General features: G+C 40.7%; 2 protein-coding genes across 3 annotated transcripts in view; one reads left to right on the plus strand and one right to left on the minus strand.

Annotated features, from left to right (window-relative positions):
• The window catches only part of LOC127362650 (rhomboid-related protein 4), a 424,067-nt gene that overhangs the window by 118,622 nt on the left and 284,929 nt on the right, over window positions 1-20,516 (minus strand). The window lies entirely within an intron of this gene.
• nova2 (NOVA alternative splicing regulator 2) overlaps window positions 1-20,516 on the plus strand; it is an 88,271-nt gene that overhangs the window by 2,760 nt on the left and 64,995 nt on the right. Inside the window, exons 2-3 of one of the 2 annotated variants that reach the window (XM_051398622.1) lie at window positions 877-945; window positions 17,565-17,708. In XM_051398622.1, coding sequence (XP_051254582.1) covers window positions 877-945; window positions 17,565-17,708 — 213 coding nt within the window. The remainder of the gene's footprint in view (window positions 1-876; window positions 946-17,564; window positions 17,709-20,516) is intronic. The other variant, XM_051398623.1, reaches the window with a different exon arrangement.

The raw sequence follows: 20,516 nt of genomic DNA on the forward strand, positions 1-20,516 counted from the left end.
GAGACATGACAGCTGTCCTCAGGAGTAATAATTAGACAGAGAGAGTGTCCGGCTGAGGAGGGTGAGCTGCAGGTTAGCGAGCGCTGTTTAACTGCGGATCAATATAGCACTCGGGGCACTAAAGGCCCCTCCACGCTGTATGTAAAAACCCAAGGCTCCCCCCCAGGGGACCATCCTCCTGCCTGCATAACAGTCAGACAGCTCGTCCATTTAGACAAATGAAAAGGTTGGGATGATGAGCACGGCCGACCAGGCTTTTACTCAGGGAGAGAGGACGGCCGCCGTGCCGGCAAGTCAACGCTCCCTCAGCCGCCGGCATCAGGCTGATGATCGGATGACATTTGGTTGAAAATGAACAAGTCGCTCTCACACACACTTCACTCCAGCCCCTTAAGATAAACAACAAAGAGGAATCAGAGCTTGGTTGCAAGTCTTTTGGGACATTTTTGCACTGACAATCAATTCAGTTCTGTTTTTTAAAAGTGTCTTTTTGTTCCAATAACATGGTCAAAGAATTTGGTCTTGATGATCACTATTATGACTATTTAGAGCTTGAATTGATCAGATGAGCTTGACCTCAATGATTCTTTTATTTTACTAATAATAAGATGCAGAAACTGTTTATGGTCCTGGCCCCTTGATGCAGAAGAAAACATTCACCTTGTGGTGGCTGATTTTACCCAAAGTGCTTTTTTAACAGAAGCCGTATATTTTCACTGAGACTGTTTTTGTATTTATATTTTAAAGCTGCACACAGGCTGCAGTTTTAAAGTTATACAAGTCAAAGTGCTGCTAAGAGATCATAATACTGGTTGTTTCTCTGAATGATTAGTTTACGCCACACACTCCCCACCCCTGTGCTTCCTCTCTCTGTAGTGGCCTTCCTGCAGCCCCTATTTGAAACTGAAGGCATTGTATTCCCTCACCAAGAAACTGAGACTCATGGTAAGAGAGACTTTGATTTTGATCTTCTTCCTGTTTTATAATCTTTACTGTAACCTTCTTCAATGCAGGACTGATTCAGCAGTGACAACACGTACATGTTGTGTTCTCTAAATTCTGCAGAGTGAAATCTAAACTTTAGGGCTTTTCAATGAGGTCTGACTGCTGCAGGGCCTGACATTTAAATAGGATTTAAAGTAACATGTAACACCCTCATATTCTACTCATGATCCAGGATAATGCATGCTGATATTGTTTATACTGTATGTTATCAATTCCATAACATCCATTTTCATGCTTTTTATACAAATTCAGTGTTTCTTTTGTCATGATACCCAACATTACTGCACAGATTGAGTCCTGATGACCTTTGACCTCATGCTAGCCATATCATCCAAGCATTTGGGTTTATGCCTGCTGATGTGTTGTTGAAATGTTCATTCACTGATTGTGCTCAAGGTGTGATATATGATGGCTACAGTATGCACTGCTGTTGAGTAAAAATCACATGACTGTAGTGATGAATGTTTTTGCTTTTTCACAGGTAGATTGAAACTTAATGTGTAGAGCTCGAAAAGAAAGACAAAAGCTTTTAAATCACTTCATCATGGCAGAAATGATACTAATAATAAAGGTCATGTTTTTTTACCCAACAACTGCAGCTTAGAAATATATCCAGATGTAAGGTATAATGCAAAGTGTTTCAGATCTGTGTGAATGAGAAGCGAGAGGAGACTATTTATTTCAAAGAAGACGAGAAAAGATCGGCTCAGATTTTTACACTGAGTTTCCAGTTGGTTTGTGTGTGTGTGTGTGTGTGTGTGGGGTGTCTGTCTGTCTGTATGTGTGTGTGTGTGTGTGTGTGTGTGTGTGTGTGTGGAAAACGGGAGGCGACATTAAGAGAGGAAAAAGCCGGTCAGCTGTCAGACAGTAGGAAACGGGACGATATGAGACCCCTGTAACCCAGAGGGTCATAAATCACAGCTCCATCTTATAAAAAGCTGAAGGTCTTAAAGAAGAAAAGATCAATGAGTAGCTGCAGTAGCTGCTGTTGGCAGCCCCCCCACCCCCACCAGCCCTCTAATCCAACCCAAACCCATTCTTATCGCTGCACCCCCTCCTGCCCCTCACCCAGACCCAGCAGGGTTCGTCTCCACATTAAAGGAATTCAGAATTCCCTCTAATCATGTACATATATGATCAGAGATGTTTAATGAGGTCATTGTTAATATTTGATTTACTTTCAGAAGTTTAAACTTGGATCATTTTCAAAGCCAGACTTGATCTTGATTGGCTAAATGAGTAAAACTCTTCCAGTGATATAACTGCCGCTGTCGGCCAGTCAGGGTTCAGTGTTTTTACGATGTAGCCTTTTTTAAATTTTAAATGAGAAATAAGCATATTTGAAAATAAAATAAGAAAATCTGTATAGCATGAAGCCTTCAGGAGAGTTTTTACAGCAACAGCGCTGATGTTGAGTTAAATGCTTTTACAGTATCAAGTGGTCAGAATGATTCAGGATATGAGGACATCCAAGGCTACTGAGCATCAAGACATTAAATCACCTTGAATATTTTACTAAATTACTTTATTTGCCAAGAACAATACATTTACAAAATAAAAAGTACCATAGGGGGTTATGTGCAGAGATGCATCAACAGTTGAAATAGAGTTACACTATTTATTGCAATTGCAATATTTTCTAATTATAATTTGGGTCAGTTTTAGCATTTTTAAGCCCCAAAATGATAAGAATTCACTTCTGTTGTGTTTTTCTCTTCTTGGTGGAAAACAAACAGCACCCAGACCACGCGAAGCTAGAACTCTCCACTGACACTACTGATATTTGTTTGGGGTACCACATATAACCAATACTGATACTCAAATGCCTAACAGCAGCCTTTCAGCCTAATAGCAATGACTCAGATTCAGTCCATTCAAAACAAATGCAGCTTTCAGGGAAAAAACTGCTTGTATAAGCCATTAAGAAGTCTTATGTAAGCGCAAACAAAATAAATTGGATGTTGTGTTTTTTCCGATTTTCATGTAGGTGGTCAGAAAATGAACATGTGAGGTTTAACAGTCAGGGGAAGGTTTGCTGACATGGACGTACAGACCTTTCAGTCCTTTCATCACTTTTTATGATCTTTTCTTTTCTTTTCTTTTCTTGTCTCCTCTCCTCTCCTGTCTGTAAGATATAATACATTAATTTAGTAAATGGATGAACTGGCAAGCCAGTCTTGTGGAGGAGGAGGGGGGCCTTGCAATGCCCTTGCCAAGTGACATTAGGGGACTAGCAGTAGGCCGGAAGATTTCAGTGTGTGTGTGTGTGTGTGTGTGTGTGCTGAGTAGTTGTCTTTGTGTTTTTCTGTCTGACTTTAGTTGTAAAAAGCAGAGCTGAAGTTTAATGAGAGAGATGGAGAGGTGTGTAAATGATGTATTGTGCTGCGGATTGACGCACACGCACGTGCACACTCAACATACGCACGCACGCGCACACACACACACACACACACACACACACACACACACACACATGCATGCTGGGTATTGAGCCTTGGCGGAATGAGACAGAGCCTTTGATGCTATTGATCCGAGTGTTTTCTGTTGCTCCTGGAGCTGAGCGGAGCATCTTTTTTTGGGTCGTCCATACAAAGGAGAGCTGTCTTCCTCACATTGATTGGCTGTCCCGGCTGAGGAGGAAGAAGCCCCACATTTGGCTTTGAACACTCAAATATAGACACCAGGCAAAGGGGGTTCAGTCCTACATACCACTAACACTGCAACAGCCAGAATACATGGAAATAAGTAGATTTGTTGAGTGAAATAATAAGTTATTAGAACTGTTGCGATGTTGTATTTCTCGTACGTTGAGTATTCGAATGTCGAGCAGTATTTCTAGAAAAAACAAAGTGAGTTATACGGCTCACACTCGTGCTTTATCCTCGGTATCTTGTAGAACACGGCGTTCTCCTCTGCGACACGCCTGTTTTGTTCACTCGCGATGCCTGAGCGTTTCTCGGCTGCTCCCTCTCTTCCCCTTCCATTCTCTCCATCTTCCTCTCCTCCCCATCCATACTAATCATGCTCTACTTCAGACCATCACGACTGCGCCCTCCTCTTGTCCTCCTTCACCCTTGTCCTCCCATCATTTCGTCCTCCACCCACCCCCTTCATCAATCGCAGGCTGCCATTGACGACGCTCGCTCGGCAACCGTTTCCGAGGCTGTCGATCGATTCGCAGCCGCCGTCGGCAGCACTCTGCCAGTGGTAGCTGCAACTCTCCTTCTCCTCCTCCACCCTCTCCTCTTACTCTTTTTTTTTTCTAGCCACTGCGTCAAAGTAAAAAAAAAAAAAAAAATTGTACAGGGTGGGGTGAAGGGGATGAGAGGTGGAAATATTCCCACAAAGGGAGGCGTGCGATTGGTGGAGCGAGACGCCGGTCACAGCTAGCTGGTCGCTGATAGGTGAGGAGAGCGGGGCGGTGATGAATATGGATAAGGGAGCGATGAAAGGGCCGATGCAGCGAGGACGACTGGAAGGGCCCCCTCCTCTGAAGTAGCCTTGGTCCATGAACAATACACACCGGTTTTCTCACACACACACACACACACACACACACACACACACACACACACACAGTGGAGGGAGAGAAAGGAGGCGACTGCTTCAGTTATCTTTGTTAGCGTAGCCACCGTGTCTGCTTCGATTTCTACGCCGATGCCCTGATGATAGGGATCGTTTCAGTATGGAGGCATTTGATTGGCTCTCCCTAAACCTCTATTCAAACTGAGTTTCTGTAGCAGGATGTTGTTGAAGCCGATTACTCTGTCGGGTTTCGATTTATGATAAATAGAGGGAGTCTTTTCTATTCTATTCCACATTCCTGCAATTTTTAGGCGACCCGATCTCTAAACTTTAGTTTTTTCACCATCGTGTTTTAGGATTCCATAATTTATGTGGATTTTAATAGCAGGAACCACTTATTATTTTTCTTTATAAAGCGCTGAGTGTCATTTTAATATTCAAATGTCCTCCATTTTAAAAACAGCCTCTCTGAGAAGATGATTGCTGGCATGAAAACAAAACACAGTATTAGATGCGGCTGGTGTTATGAGTCATCTTGGTACCTTTGAAAGGAGAAAAGCTCTTTCTCAAGAACACACTCATCTGTGATTTGGCAATACTTACTTCAATATTTAGATGAAAAAAACCTTTCAAAATGTAGATATGAAGCATTTAGGAATTAAATGCTTGAAGCAGGTGATTGCACTGTACCTGTATCTATGAATTAGATTGAAAAACAAACTCCTTTTCTCATTTCTTCCCCAGATATTTGATTATTTAAAGGGTCACAAAAATGTTAAGGGCCTTATGGCGACTGGCAGCTTCTGAATCTAATGATTAAGAAATCGGAGCTCCTTCTGCACAAAGAAAATCTCCGCCTAAAATGTCAAATCTAAATTAGATGAATTACGTGGGAAAAGTGAAACACGCAGACGCTGGAGAGGCAGAGAAGAGAAGTTAGACATATTTCCTCCTGCTCATCTTCCTCTGCAAGCTCTCGGTGTTTATGAGCGACGGCGGCCATCTTTCAGACCGAAGACAGCTGGTCAGAGCCTCACTGCTGGAAAGCTTTACATGTTTGTGTGTGTGTGTGTGTGTGTGTGTGTGTGTGTGTGTGTGTGTGTGTGTGTGTGTGTGTGTGTGTGAATGCTACCTCCCAACAAAAGAGCAGAGGACTGGAGGGGGTGTGTTAGACAAAGCCTGCCCCCCCTTAACTCTCCCTGCTTAGGGGAGATGAATATTTTCCAAGTCCCCAGAGGTCAGAGCCTCTACACCAGAGCCCCCCTTACTTAGCTGAGGCCATGTTCACACTGCACTTTTGGGACTTGATGTTTCAACACAAAGCTGCACAAAATTCCAGTCTGGTCTACATTCATTTATAATGGCAGACTGTGATTGTTTTGGGATTCGATTACTGATGGCCTATATTTAGAACTGATATTAGTCAATACACATTTTCAAAGGTTTCCATCAAGATACAGTAAAACTCCACTGAAATATCTGAATCATTTTTTTGACGATGAAATTAATGACTGTATATGCAAAACCAACACTTCATTTACCAATTATGATAAACTGTAACAATTCATCAGACATGTATGTACTGTATGTACATACTCAATTTTAGACCTGACCATTATTTCAGTGCTGCTGCAAATTTTTAGCAGCCAGTTTTAGAATCAGTGTGTATTTTACTGATGTCTAACTGTAACTACATTATGTCTACACTCTGGCTCTCTGGATCTTTTCAGATAACGAATAATATTAAAGTAAACTAGTTACTTATGTAACTACAGTTCTATGAATTCTGGATGACTGCCAGTGGTGGTGGGTAATGGGATTTTCACCATCTGTGGTCAGAAAGAATTAACTCAAGCCAAAAGTTATTTTCTGATTTTATGCGACACCCAGATCAGAATGAATGTGACAGTACTTTGGGGACTTTAAGTATAAGGCAAGTTCAAGGCAAATGTTTCTTCATAGATTTTTTGGGGGGGCTCTAGAGGATGGAATTGTTTGATTTTCTCTAGAAAGAAACAAAAAACAGCTGGACACTACAGACTGCTTCTAAAATCCATTGATAGTATAATGACGTGGCTGTACTTTAAAAGCTCAGCACACTCAGAGCATCTCTCTTTCCACCATGAAGAAGTGACTCTAGGTATGTTTATCAGAGTGAACCGCGTGAGGAAAAGTAACCGAACATGAGAAAGGATTTGGGATCTACAGCCCCCCTGCCCCGCCCCTGCAGGCCCATGGACACCAGATCCCAGGATTTGAGCCTCCAATCCCCCAGCATGGAGAGCCTATTCTGGGCCTGGCGGGTCTGCAGGGGCCTTAGCAACAGATTGGACTGTTTACTCATCCAGTTATGTCGTGGTGGAGGGCCATTTATTATTTATTGTGAACGACCTCTACGTCTCCAAACCCCCATTTCTTGACCCACAGAGTCTTAAAGATGAGCATACACACACACAGACATACATGCAGTTTGATACATTTATCAAGACATTACAAACACACAAACCCACTCTCTGACCTTGCTGCTCGTGCTGGATGTTCCCTTCATAACAAACTTTCTGGGAGCGGTGGGTTGGCCATATTTTCATTACACACACACACACACACACACACACACACACACACACACACACACACACACACACACACACATCCTTTACAAAACAGATACACAGAAAAAGAGGCAAGTTTTTTGTCAAATCCTTTTGACATGTAAAAGGAAATGTGTGTACTTCCTGTGTGTGCTGTAACTGCAGGGATTTCTGTTGTGTGTGTGTGTGTGTTTGTGTGTTTGTGAGTGTGTTGCTAAGAGTAATAAAAACAAAGACCCTCATCACAGCAACCAGTAGGGAACCCTGTAGTTACACAGCTGCAGACACTCCATATCTACACACACCATTACCTACTCTGTACTGTTGTCACCGATGGTTTGAAGTTGTAATCTCTCCATTTTCAGCCCCAGATGTTTAATTTCTTTATTTTTTAAAGTGTGCCTCGGTGTGTTTGTTGTTTGTGAGGTGTTGTGTTCAGGTTCGATAAGACGACCGGAAAATTGCCAGTTTTATTAGCTTGGAAAACAATGGGAGGAAAAGTACCCTTTAGCATCTTCTGTGTTTTAGAGAGGTCTAAATGAAAAATAAATAGCAATACAATATACATACAGTGACATTATTAGCACCTATTTTAAGGTAGCTTTGAGTAAAGCATTTAACTTTTAGACAATGGAGGTATGCAGGCGTTCCATCTCGAGCCGGGGTCAGCAACTTTTACTATCAAAAGAGACATTTTTGGCCAAAAAAGGGGGGAAAAAATCTGTCAAGAACTGCGAAATATATGAGCCTAGATGCTAATTTCTCACTAAAGATCAAGCAAAAGCCAACAAAGTTGGTGGTGAAAGCAAACAAATCTGTCTGTGCATTAAACTTGATGGGAGACTTTTCTTTTTTGGATTTGGAATCCATATCTAAAATTATTTGATGTGTGGTTACACATTTTTTTCAACTGTAATAATCACTTTAGGCATGCAACAATGATAAATGAAAGTGGAAATTAATATTAATTAATTATTTATTTATTTTTAGTCAAAGCCACAGGAGATGGGCTACAGAGATGTGTGTGGCTCCAGAGCTGCAGGTTGCCTAGCTCTGATATAAAGCATCATTCGGTTTGGATGGAAAGAAACTAATGTAAGACACCTTAAAGTCACTACAATTACAATTGATAAGAAGAAAGTAAAACACAGATGGCATCACATGTAAACTTGCTAATATTGCCACACTTCTAAAATCTCTCCAAGAACTCTTTTGCGTGTCTTTGTAGTACAATTGGGATTAAAGTTGCACGCTCCTAAACGGTCCTTTCTCAATGGCATTTGTGGAGTTTTGCTTGGTTGTTCACATAAAAAGTGAGAGTGTAAAACCTTGAGAGAAAGTTCACTGTGGCTGTTTGATTTTCTATTTTGGAAAGTTATAAAAAATGGTCAGGTACTCAGCCCCCGGTTGATTCCACTGCTGGAAAGGGGGTTTTAGGTAGATGCTCCAACAAACATTTGTTTGATGCATACTGAGGCCTTAACTCCCACACTACGTTCACAAACAGCTGAACTTAGCTTGTGCAACAGCGTGCTGCACTTTATATGACATTAAGATCATCGTTGTGTCCTAAAGTGTCTTGCATCCTTTTAGTAACCCCATGAAATACTCCCCTCCATATACTGTCTGACAGCTAAAACATTAAGAAGTAATCAGTAACAATCACCACATCTGTAATTATGGTGTTTTTCTTGTTCTTATTTGGACTGAAAGTTTACATGCTCATTATGTTGTCAGCATGAAAGAGTCGCTGCTCACAGGGGGCTGAGACACTGGATCTTTGATGATGCTTCATATTAACAAGAGCAGAAAATAGTAGCAGAGAACAATGAGTCTGACATCATGCTGAGACATCAGGTTCTAACTAACCAGCAGCGTGTTGCGTTATTTTAACATCCTCAGCAGCCATGAAGCTTACTAGGTGACATTATGGTTTGACTTCCATGTTTTTGGGCTGACCTCAGTGACCCAATGAGAATTTGTTGCTGGATGCCTGTTTTTATGGGCTTATTTTTCTTAAAGCATTACTGGAACTTTTTTCCTAAGAGTAAATTATTTCAGCTCACCCTTAAGACATTTTGCTCAAACACCCACGAGTGTAGAAGTTTTTCACCATCACTTTTTAATTTGCTGAGCAGCGAGAGGGAATATTGCGTGGTGCTGCATGACCTCTATCGGATTTTGAGGTTCCTGTTGACACTGATGGGTCAGACGTGGCTAGCAGAGCCTCCGGCTGCTTATTATGCTCGGATAGATCGCTAAGCATGAGTATCACCTGCACCCCTGGGACGTGGGATGACACGCTGAAGGGAGCGTGGGGTATAATTACACATAATTAGAATTTGCAACAGTGACAGGTAGATAAATGTGGCTTGGCGTTTCTGAAACTGTTGTAAAAATGTAAGACAACTGTGCTCTTTGGGTTCACGGGGGATAAGGATTGACACCAGTGACATGAGTGGCAGGATAATTTCAGAAAATTAGGATTTACCTTTGTGTTCTCCACATTGACACTGATTGGGACAAAATAGTGAGCCAGATATGTCAAATAAGTGTTTAATTATGTAAGCCTGTTGCTTAACTCATATTATTTCAGTATCAGTATGACCATAGAGACTCACAAAATTTAAAGAAAGAAGTGTCTTTTTTTATTTTTTATTAATGTTTAAGTTATCATGCATTTATTTTTTTCTTTTCGTTTTTGCCAAAGAATTATATTTAGACACTCCAAACTCACATTAGATGGGAAAGATCACATTGATTTATGGAGCATTTTTAGTAAACCGGTTTGTTCCAAACTACACAGAGTCAAAACATCACATCCTTAAGTAGAGATCAGGCTTTCGAGTCTGCAAATATGTCTTAGATGTACAAGAGGCTCTTTAATGTCACACGCTAAGAGCTTTTCACTTTGAAACCAGAAAGGGCTTAAAAACAAGCTCATCAGAAAGATGCATCACTTTGTGGACTGTTATATGTCAGAGGCTTTTAAAACGAGCAGATAAACCTGATAAAACTTGAGGAATGTTGATAAATCTTCCCTGTGCGTAGTGCAGTGTGGGAGGAGGAGGCAGATAGCTGCGCAGTTTTCAAGCAATTTTTTAAAAAATGTTTGGAATTTAGTTCATGTTGAGGAAAATTGAGTCATGGCAGTTATCAAACCTGCTAAAAGTTCATTTTCCAAAGTGTAATTCAATCTGTGTTACATAACCCTGTTAACAAACTCAGCACTGGAGCTCTGCTGTACTGTTTAATGAAACAGATGAGTTATGTCGGTGGGTACTGAATCTTACAGGCTTGTTGCGCATAAACATCTGCACTGGGTTTGTATTTTTTACGCCTTCTTGGCGAAGGTTGCCAAATTATTTTCTGTATGAGAAATAATGGATGATCAGGATCTAAAACATTAAAGATGCAGACAGTTGAATAATTGCTACCAGATGCAAAGGTTCACAGGATGTAGGTTACATGATCTTTTTTTATATTATGAGTTATTGTGGATATCTTGTTCTGGGACATGATATAAATACATTTTTTTAATGCTTGCCATGGTAACACATTCAAGTGTTACCATGCAACAGATACAAGTGATGAACATGAGTCACTCATTACATCCTCTTATATACATGATGACTCATGTTGCCAAGGTGTGTAGGCTTGTTTATGAGATGTCGGAAATGCTCTGTTTGTGGAAGAGGTGTTTGTCAGTGTGTGCTTGTAACTGTTTTTTGCTGCAGACATGCTCTTGTATTTGTGTGTGCATGCGTGTGTGTGTGTGTGTGTTTCGTATTTACCAATTCCCCTGCCTTATTAATACAGGCTGGTTATAATTAGCTAGCCTCTATCTAAAGCAGGTCAGTCCAAGGCTTCGTACTCAAAGTGGGTCACTGCAGCACACTGAGGAGAGGAGGAGAAAATGGAAGGTGACTAGGATTGAGAGGAAAGGAGGCAAGACGAGAGGAAACAAAAGGAGGATGTGAAGGAGAAAGAAAGGAAAGGAGGAGGAGGAGATGAGAAGACAGAAGACAGACAGTTTTAGGCCACAACCATGTGACTTTTTTTTTCAAGCTTAAAAACAAAGTGCTGCTGTGAGCATTGTTAATAGCAGAGAGAGCAATAACTTTATCTGCTCAATAAACATTACATCATTTTTGTTCCCTGAGGTTCCCATGATACAGTTGTTGTTACTACTGAAAATATAAACATGGACAAATGAAAGTTACCCGCCATGCTCCCGCTTAAAAATGAGGAATAAGAGCCTGTTCTGAAATGAAGTAATGTTTCTCATCAGGAAACTGTAAGAGGTTGGTGACATGCCGCAGTGCAGCTGAAGTTTGACTCAAAGCGCCCAGGGCTGGGCCCCAAAATGTGCCACATCCATCCAAAACACAAGGTTTGCAGAAGTATGTCTGCTGCAAACAAACTGCTAAAAATAACTAAAGAAAGAGGTGAAGCACATTCAGCAAACATCCTTGAATCACAACCAAAATGTTACTTTCTTCAGCGAATGTTCAACTCAAATCCAGTGTGGAAAGCAGGAGGTTCTGGAGGAAGCTAACATTATGAAGCTTAGTAATCTTGCTACTAGCTATCTAAAAGTTATATATCTGCTGTGTTTGGGATTTTGATCCGACCTACATTGTTTGCCGCTTAGCTTATGTATATTTGAGAGCTACTCTGGTTTAATAACTAATCAGATCATTAACACCTCTCAAATAGCTCGGCTTTTCTACAAATGAAACTTCAGTCAGTAGATGAAGAAGAGAAGGAACAGCCAGATAGGTGAAAGAAGGATGAAAACACAGTAGGATAGTAGGACCTAAAGAGGAAGAAGAGGAGTGACGGTCATGTTTTCTGTTTGGAAAAATCCAGTTGGAGCAGAGGGGAAGAACCTTTATCAGGCTTGAACTCACTGAACACACCCCCCTTACTTGGGTTGGTGTTTTTTCTCTCTCCTCTACATCCATGTCTGAGCTCCCTGCAGTTTGTATTTCATCACTAGGAGAGCTGAGGAAGCGCAGGGGAGTGTCGGGTTTCCTGTCTGTGTGCTCATGCTTTGACTTGGCTGAACACTCGGAGATGAGAACAGAACCCACCCAGTATTTTACACTCTGAGAACTGTACTACTACAAACTGAGACAGGTTGGAGCTCGGGATTAAAGAAATGGAAAGTGAGACGAAAAGTTGCATCAGATGAGACTTTCTGTATTTGAAAGAGATGACACCTCTTGACATAACACTGCATAACATGAAGACAAGATTGCAAGATCTCAACGTCAAATAGTAATCGTCAGTGTACCTTTTAAGTGTACGAATGACAGCAAATGATGAATTATGTTGACTGTTCCACCATCATCCACAATTTATTATTTTACGACTTCTCAGCGTGAGCACATTGCATACATATTACATTACATTATAACCTGCTCACAATTACAGTGCAGTAATTGGGTCACAGCTATAGCTATTCCTACTGATATCACATTCATTTAATAAATACCAGTTTCTGCCTTGTAATTGACAATCACATCGACATAAGAATTATCATTATATTATTATCGACTTGGAAACTTCTCCGGCAGTAAAACAGTGTTACTAAACAAATTTAGTCTTCTATCTATTCTTCTACCATCTATGCAGTCCATTCTGTACACACCCACGGAGTCTTGAGAAGAGGTCTAATTTAATTATCCAAATTATATTATGGGTGCAACAATGGGTGTTAACGGTCTTTAAAATCATGAGTTTACGAGATTTCATAACATCACCAGTGGTCTTGAAGGAACGTCTGGGATTGTGAGGCACTATTTTGATGGTCAGGAATTCCAGTTTCAGCAGACCTTCGTAAGCCAGTGTCTGTCAGAGATATTTAAAGCCTGTGTGTTCAACCCATGCAGGTGTTTTCAGTTGTCTGACATTTTCTCAGGGCTCTGTAGGTTTGTACAGACACCTTCCGTGTGGTTGATTAACTCCCTCACTCTCGGTAGTGCTGTTGTACTTGTTCAGGCGGGACAACTTTATGATTCTGTTAGGTGTACAGACTCACTGTCTTTGCTGAATGATTGTACTTATCGACCTGAACAGATGCCTGATTAGCCAGAATAACTGAACACACCTGTGTGGGTGTGTGTAGGACCTTTCACTAATTAAATGTATTTATAGTGAGGTGTCACAAACACCTCAGTTGCACTTTGTTGCAACCTAAGTGTGATTTAATGGGAGTTGTAGGCACCATCAAAAGGCATTTAATAACACACAGCAAGACTATATGGGATCATAAATCGTCCATCTAGTTGTACCAGGTCTGCCCTTGCAGTCAAAGCAGGCTATTGTAATATTTTGTATGCATGTGTGTTTTTACAGTTCAGTGTTTCTGGTTGTTGGCCTGAGTAGCAGACAGAGAGAAGAGCGGTGTTACAAGGTGTCTCGCCCTTGTGAGAAAGTGTGCCCCTGTAATAATAATCCTATTTTAATCTGCCTCCAGAGGTTATGTGTCCTGGATTATCAAATATGAAGAATGCTGCTAGGGAGGGAAGCTGAGACACATTGAATCAGTGGCAGTTTAAAGAGACATAACCCTGCAAAACCATGTTAGAAACTATGTTGTTATTAGATTCCCAACCTTGAAGAAGAAGAGTTTCTTTATAGTATTATATGAAAGAATAAAATCTACTTTTTTATATTGTTGCTGACGTGAAGAGTGAAGAGATTTCTCACAAGCTCTTTTTGTTAAAGCGTGGGTTGAATTACATTTTATTTTAATTTACTTTTGATGATACAATGTGGGATGAAGTTATGGTGACATTTTTTTCCAAAGCCACATAGTGATAAAGTAATAAAAAAAAAACATTATGGTTTTGTTCAACATTTTTTAAAGGGTCAGTTCACCAGAATGACACAAACTTAAACAAGGGGCTGTTTTCCAGGGGTGGCAGCATGCAAAAACCCCTGGTATCAAATCCTGTCAAATTGAACACATTAATTTAAAAAGTAATGTGTTAAAAATGTAATTTTAATGATCTGCTATGGACACATTTTAGACTAAATAATAGGGTTAAGGGTTGGTTCAATTAAAAAATACATGTATTTGGATAAATGTCTAAAGATTTGGAAATAAAACAATTTATTGATTTCTAAGGCCATTTTTAGATATTTCTTTTCAATGCTTTACTAATGTGCCACAATGATGTAATGTTTTTCACTTAAGATATCTTCATCATTCATTTTGTGGCTTTTTTAGTCTCCATAGCACCCTCTTAACATCTCATGAATTTCTTTTTTAGATCCACCCGAGACTTAAACCGATATCTTGCCATGCAGATGGTTTTGATTTGATTTGTTGAGGCTTTGAGTTATTCACCTCTGAGGTGTCGGATGTTACCAATACAGTGGAGGTGAACAGAATTTTGCTTGATATAAATTTTATTTGAAAAAAAACATCAAAGTGCAGTTTGTGTGGCTTGACCTTTGAATATTTATATGTTTATGCCAGCATATGCTGAGGTGTGCCAGATAAATAAAACCATGCAAAACAAGCCCATGAGCATTTTCATAAACTTTATTTTTCAAAATAAAACCCTTAATTTAAAAGGATACTATATCTAATTTTATTTGGCATCAGTTTCAAAAGCACAACTCTCTTGTTAAACAGCTGAAATTTAGCTGAAACAGCCCTTTAAAAAGGAAGGAATGAGAAATCAAGTGTTAATATCCTCGCCATGGAAACAGGATAGGCTACTTATTTACCTAGTCCCAAACACACGTAGGCATTCACACACACACACACACACACACACACACACACATACATCCCAGCTGATGAACCTCTGACACAACGCCTCCATATCACTGTTATTGTGATTCTGTACCAATGGGCAGGTCAGTGGGTCTTCCTGAAAGAGACAGTGGGAGGAAGAGAACTACAGTGGCCTGTGAGGTTCAGTCAATTTTCTCTCTCTCTCACTGCATTGTCAGAGAAGCAGCAGGCTACGACCAAAAGGTCGCAGGTTCAGTCCCACTCGTACTTTAGGTCAGCGTGTCACCGAGTGAAGCCACCGAATGCGCCTCCGCTCTGAATGAACCAGAGTGATTAAAATGACCTTTTGTTTTCTTCAGTTCGTAATTTTTCACAAAAAAGGTTTCATTCCTCCAGAGGAGAGGCTGGTAAATTACAAACATTACCTTGAAAATGTCAAACCTTATTAAGTCAGCTGACACACCTGTAATTGAGGTTGTTTTCAGTTCACATGCAAATACAACATTTTCTCTGACAATGGAGAACACGCTCATGTTCACTAACCTCAATGTTTTGTGAAGCTGCAGAGCATTTATGACCTACATGAGGTCCAGTTGTCTCTGTGATTGATGTTCATAATCAATTATGTCCTCCATGTCCATCAGAAAATATAAATAAACTCATCGGGTGCAAACTGTCACTCTCTATTTATGTTATTTTCCCTTTACGGGTCCCTGTAGTGCTGATGAGCCGGGATGACATCGCCAAAACTGTGAAAACAGTGAATGAGTTTCTTGTCAGTTCATAGACCTTGATGCTTACGCTTCTTAGTTTAGCTTCTTTGTAAGACGACAGTTTAACCGGCTGTGAAAGTGACCTTTGTTGTATTACAACAAAACGGTGCCTCCTAATACCTGTTCCTCATTGGCATATTTATAATAATAATAATAAATGCTTTATTTTTGGAAAGGGACAGTGCACATTAATGAACATCGATATTTAAACATCTCTGTAAACATGCTGGATTATAGCAAAACTGCAAATTTGCGTCCGTAGTCCCTAAAATTTTATGTTAAAGGCTTTATTTCACCTTTATTTATCTGGGGGAGTTTAACTTTTTTCAGGAACACACTGATCTCATCACACCTGGAAGCTGCCCAGTGGAACCACAGTCTGATCTGCTGGCCACTGAGCAGCTTCACTGGTGCAGTTGGGGGTTAAGGGTCTTGGGGGCACGTCAATGGTGGTAAAGAGTGAGGTGTAAGCGCTTGCTGTTTTTTAAAATCTTGCCGGGTTTGGGGTTATTGAACAAAAGACCTTACAGTCACAAGCTCGCTTTTCTAACCAGCACCACTGCTTGATTACCTGAGGCAGCATTTCGGAGTATGGGAAGGGAAATAAAGATGCTAAACCATTCAGAGGCTTGTAAACAAATACCAAAAAAGGCAAAGAGCTATTGGAAAGACGTTACTGACATATTCATAGGTTACTTTTCTTGGTTAACACTAAGATGATCTTGATGATTTTTTGGGTCATCCAGTTAAAAGAGTCAATACAAGAGAAAATGAAAGCATGACACTTGGAGGTGAAAATAAAGTGGCCAAAGCTGATGAAATGAAATGAAAATCACTTCTGTTGCAAGGCCACCTTGTCTTCCTCAATCAGGCTGATTATACAAATGTATTTTTCCATTAAAACCTGACTGCAGCTTCAGCTTGTGAAGACATCTTTATCCCATCAGGGCAGTTAGCTGAGCACAAAGCACAAGGCTACATGAAACAGACGACATCTTCCTTTCATATCCAGAGTTTACACTATATTCCTCAGTGCAGGTGCAGCTCCATGTTAGCTGGATAAAAATATCTGAATATGTGCTTTGTGTTTGTTTATGTGAGCTGATCTGCACATGATAATGAGTGCATGTGTGTGTGTGTGTGTGTGTGTCATGGCGGGCATGTGGTGTTATGCATTCTCGCGGCGTAGCATCCACAAGCGTTGGTTGAATCTGATTAGCTTTAACAACAAAACCGACGAGCAGCATATTCCTCAGCTCATTCCTTCCCTCGTGCCAAGGCGGTGACGAGGACCAGATTCCTCGGGCCCGACGCTGAAATTAGATCAGACCAATCTGGAGAGAGTGTTTAGAGGCTCGCGCAAATGGACGCGCAGAGAAAGGGGAGAGATAACGCCGACAGGGAATCATCTGATTATGGAAATAATTAGTTGTCATGGATATCAGTCATCGTTTGATGTGATTGGGTGGATTTATGCAGCTTCAGGAAGCCTTGGATGGTCGGTTGAGAGGGAGCGGGGTGGGGGGAAGGCGGATAGAGAGACAAATTATTCTTCTTTGGCGTAGTGATGCGGCACCGACTCGCATCTGTTCTGTCAAACTGTGATTACCGGCAAACACTTTGCTTCCACTTCACAGTTTACACTCATTCCAACAAGATGATCCCTGTGTTGGATGAGATTTTTTTCTTGCATTTTTCCTAACCCTAACAACATTTGTAAGAATGCTGAAAATTGTCTTTAATGCAGGAAAAAAATATAGAAACAAGGCAAGCATGAGGGCAAAGGTTCAAACAGATTAATAACGTATACTGTAGCTTGTTGTAATATTTTTCTTTTTCAGCTTTATTTGAAGTAAAAACAACATACACTGCAGTAGCTCTCTCTGACTTCCTGTTTCCTGTTTCCTGCTGCAGAGGAAGGCGAGTACTTCCTGAAGGTTTTGATTCCCAGCTATGCGGCGGGTTCGATCATCGGGAAGGGAGGTCAGACCATCGTCCAGCTGCAGAAAGAGACTGGAGCCACCATCAAACTGTCCAAATCCAAAGACTTCTACCCCGGTAAGACACCGCTGCCTCGGATGGATGTATGACTGATGGGGGTTCGGAATGTACAGGAAAACTTCCACCTTAAATACTTTCACACTGTTTATTTAGTGTTTTTATTTAGGCATCCTTAAAAAATAAACAATGACTACTACCAATAACAGCATTTACAAGATGCAGACCAAAACACAGAAGCACAAAATATTGCTCAATACAAGTATAATACAGTACACATTTTGGCCAGTTACACACAAAAATAACAAAATATGTTATCAATTATCAAAATACCTTCACAAGAAATGCAAAATGCATCACAAATACCTTTTTTAACAGTGTTGAAGTGTTATAAGGTGGAGGTTTTCTTCATCAGAAGGACAATAAAGACACATTTGAAGAGTGATAAACGGATGGATGGAATGGGGTCATGGGTGGATGGATGAGAAATCATAAAAACAGCCAATGAACAGTGGTTTGGATTTGTAGATGGATGAATGGATGGAGAGAGAACATTTATCGATCCATTTATCCATCTATCCTCTGAAAGGAAGTGAAGGACGGAGTGTGTCAGGATGAGTAGATGGAGAAGTGTTTTGACCCATTAAGTGAACATTTCATTATCTCCGTCTTCATCAATTAGTTTTTTTTAAATAATATTAAAACACACATACATACACACACACACACACACACACACACACACACACACACATACACAGTAATAAGCTGTCTGAGTTTTATTGCTGAGTGGCGTCTGGGTGAGTTTCCTTCAGACCAGAACCGCTGACCTTCTGCTTGTTGTTATGCAATGACGTTGACAATTAGAGCCTCATTTGATCGCTGTGTGATAGATTTATGGATTTATAAAGGCTACGTTGTCCGTGTGTGTGTGTGTGTGTGTGTGTGTGTGTGTGTGTGTGTGTGTGTGTGTGTGGGTATGTGTATGTGGCACTAGGCTTGTGTTGACTGAGGTTGTGAGTCCTCAGGGACAGAGGGGCCTTGACTGGGCTCACGTTGCACCCCCCCACTAACACACACGCACACACGCACACTCCACCAGAGATCGGGATTACAGGATCAGAGGTGAAATTGTATTTGTCTAAACTCTTAATTCTGCCCTGACGTGACATGTGACTGGTGCAGTGAGGAGGGGGAAGCTGTGATCTGCGTGTGTGTGTCAGTCTGCTCGTACCGTCCTGCTGTGAGTCGAAGGTTCGGGTTGTTTGTTCTAACTGTGGAAGAGACTAAATGGATTGTTGTTTCTAACTGAACACATGTGAAAGTATTGCAAATGCAACCCTGTGTGTTTGAAATACATTTATATACTTTGCTAACTATGTTTTAAAGAAAACATAGTTTGTTTTCCCTGGATGTATTGTTGTGCAATCAAGGGAATCCTTGTGGCTTATGAATCACAGAAGTAGTAGGGACGAGGTTGGGGTGGATTAGGGTTAAAGCCCCTGCTACGGTTAGGGAAAGATGGTGGTTTGGTTAAACACTGAAAAAGCCAACACATCCCATCTTGTGCTTCAAGTCAGTGTTGATTTTTCAATACTTAACCAAGACCACAGTCTTTTCCTAACCTCAACCAAGTGCTTAGAGTTGCCTAAACACAACCTTAAACAACACAAATCATTATTCATGCTTTTGTTGCTAGGAGGGTGTTGTTGTAAATAAATGAAATCCACTGAGAGTGACGGTTTTTGCAGGTTTTTAACCTCACGTTCACGTGTTTGTAAAGACACAAAATCATCCAAACAAATTGCATTTCCAGTACTGAGAAGATAATGTGAAATACAACCTGCGTGTGTCTTTCTGTGGTTTCTCTCCTACTCTGCCTCCACTTTGTACAACCTCAAACCACGTGGAAAAACAATGTTGTGTCCAGATTCAAGTGCCTTCATATGCATCCAGTTCACTTGTGTGTACTCAGCGGCAGGCTGGCAGGTGGCAGAATGATGGTGCTGAAACATATTTATATGACCCATATATTTTACTACAATGCAATTTACTCTGAAATTATATTCCTAACTTCCAGGGTTTCTTAAAGACGCAAAATAACCTCCAGAGGTAAAATTACGATCACATGCTCGTTCTGAAACGAGGCGTCCGCACTCATACTTAACAATCCCACCTCCAGTTAAACTCGCGGCGACTTCCCAGTGTTGTCATAGCGCCTGCGGAGTCTCTGATGTAATCGCTGCCCCCGAGCCAATCACAGCATGAGGTTTCTCCAGCTCTGCTAGAGAGTTGTCGGACACACAGTGTGCCGCTCTTAAATATGTTTCAGAGCTTCAGCCTGGAATTCATGTTGGAAATTCACGTTGGTTTCTGTGTGCAAAGGGACATATGAATAACTCTCTAATGAGAGAGGATTGAATGTGTTTTTACACTCAGATATTTATGACACTGTAGCCCAGAATGTGTTGGTCTGTGTAACATAATTGTGCTGCAGTCTTGGCCAATAGTCTCTAAAGAAATAAAAAATGTAAATAGGAAAAAAATATGTATTTATCAATACCTAGGAACACATTTAAGCTTCTACAGATTAAAATGCACCATTTTTGCAGTCGGAAAATGATCTTTTAGAAAGAGTTCTGGTGCCTCGCTTTAACTTTGAATTGAATGAAACATGCAGCATTTTTGGCTGTCTGAAGCATGAATCTCAGTATGTTGCATTTTGGAAATAAGTCATTCAACATTGTGGATCATTTTCCTGTAAAGCTTCATTTCACTGTTCAGCCCAGTTGCATTTACCCTCTTTTTCCCTCTCCTTTTCAACTGCACCATGGTCTCCAAGTATTTATTTGGTTTGAAATTCAGCTC

This window comes from Dicentrarchus labrax, unplaced genomic scaffold, assembly GCF_905237075.1.
Source record: "Dicentrarchus labrax unplaced genomic scaffold, dlabrax2021, whole genome shotgun sequence".
NCBI classification, from domain to species: domain Eukaryota; kingdom Metazoa; phylum Chordata; class Actinopteri; family Moronidae; genus Dicentrarchus; species Dicentrarchus labrax.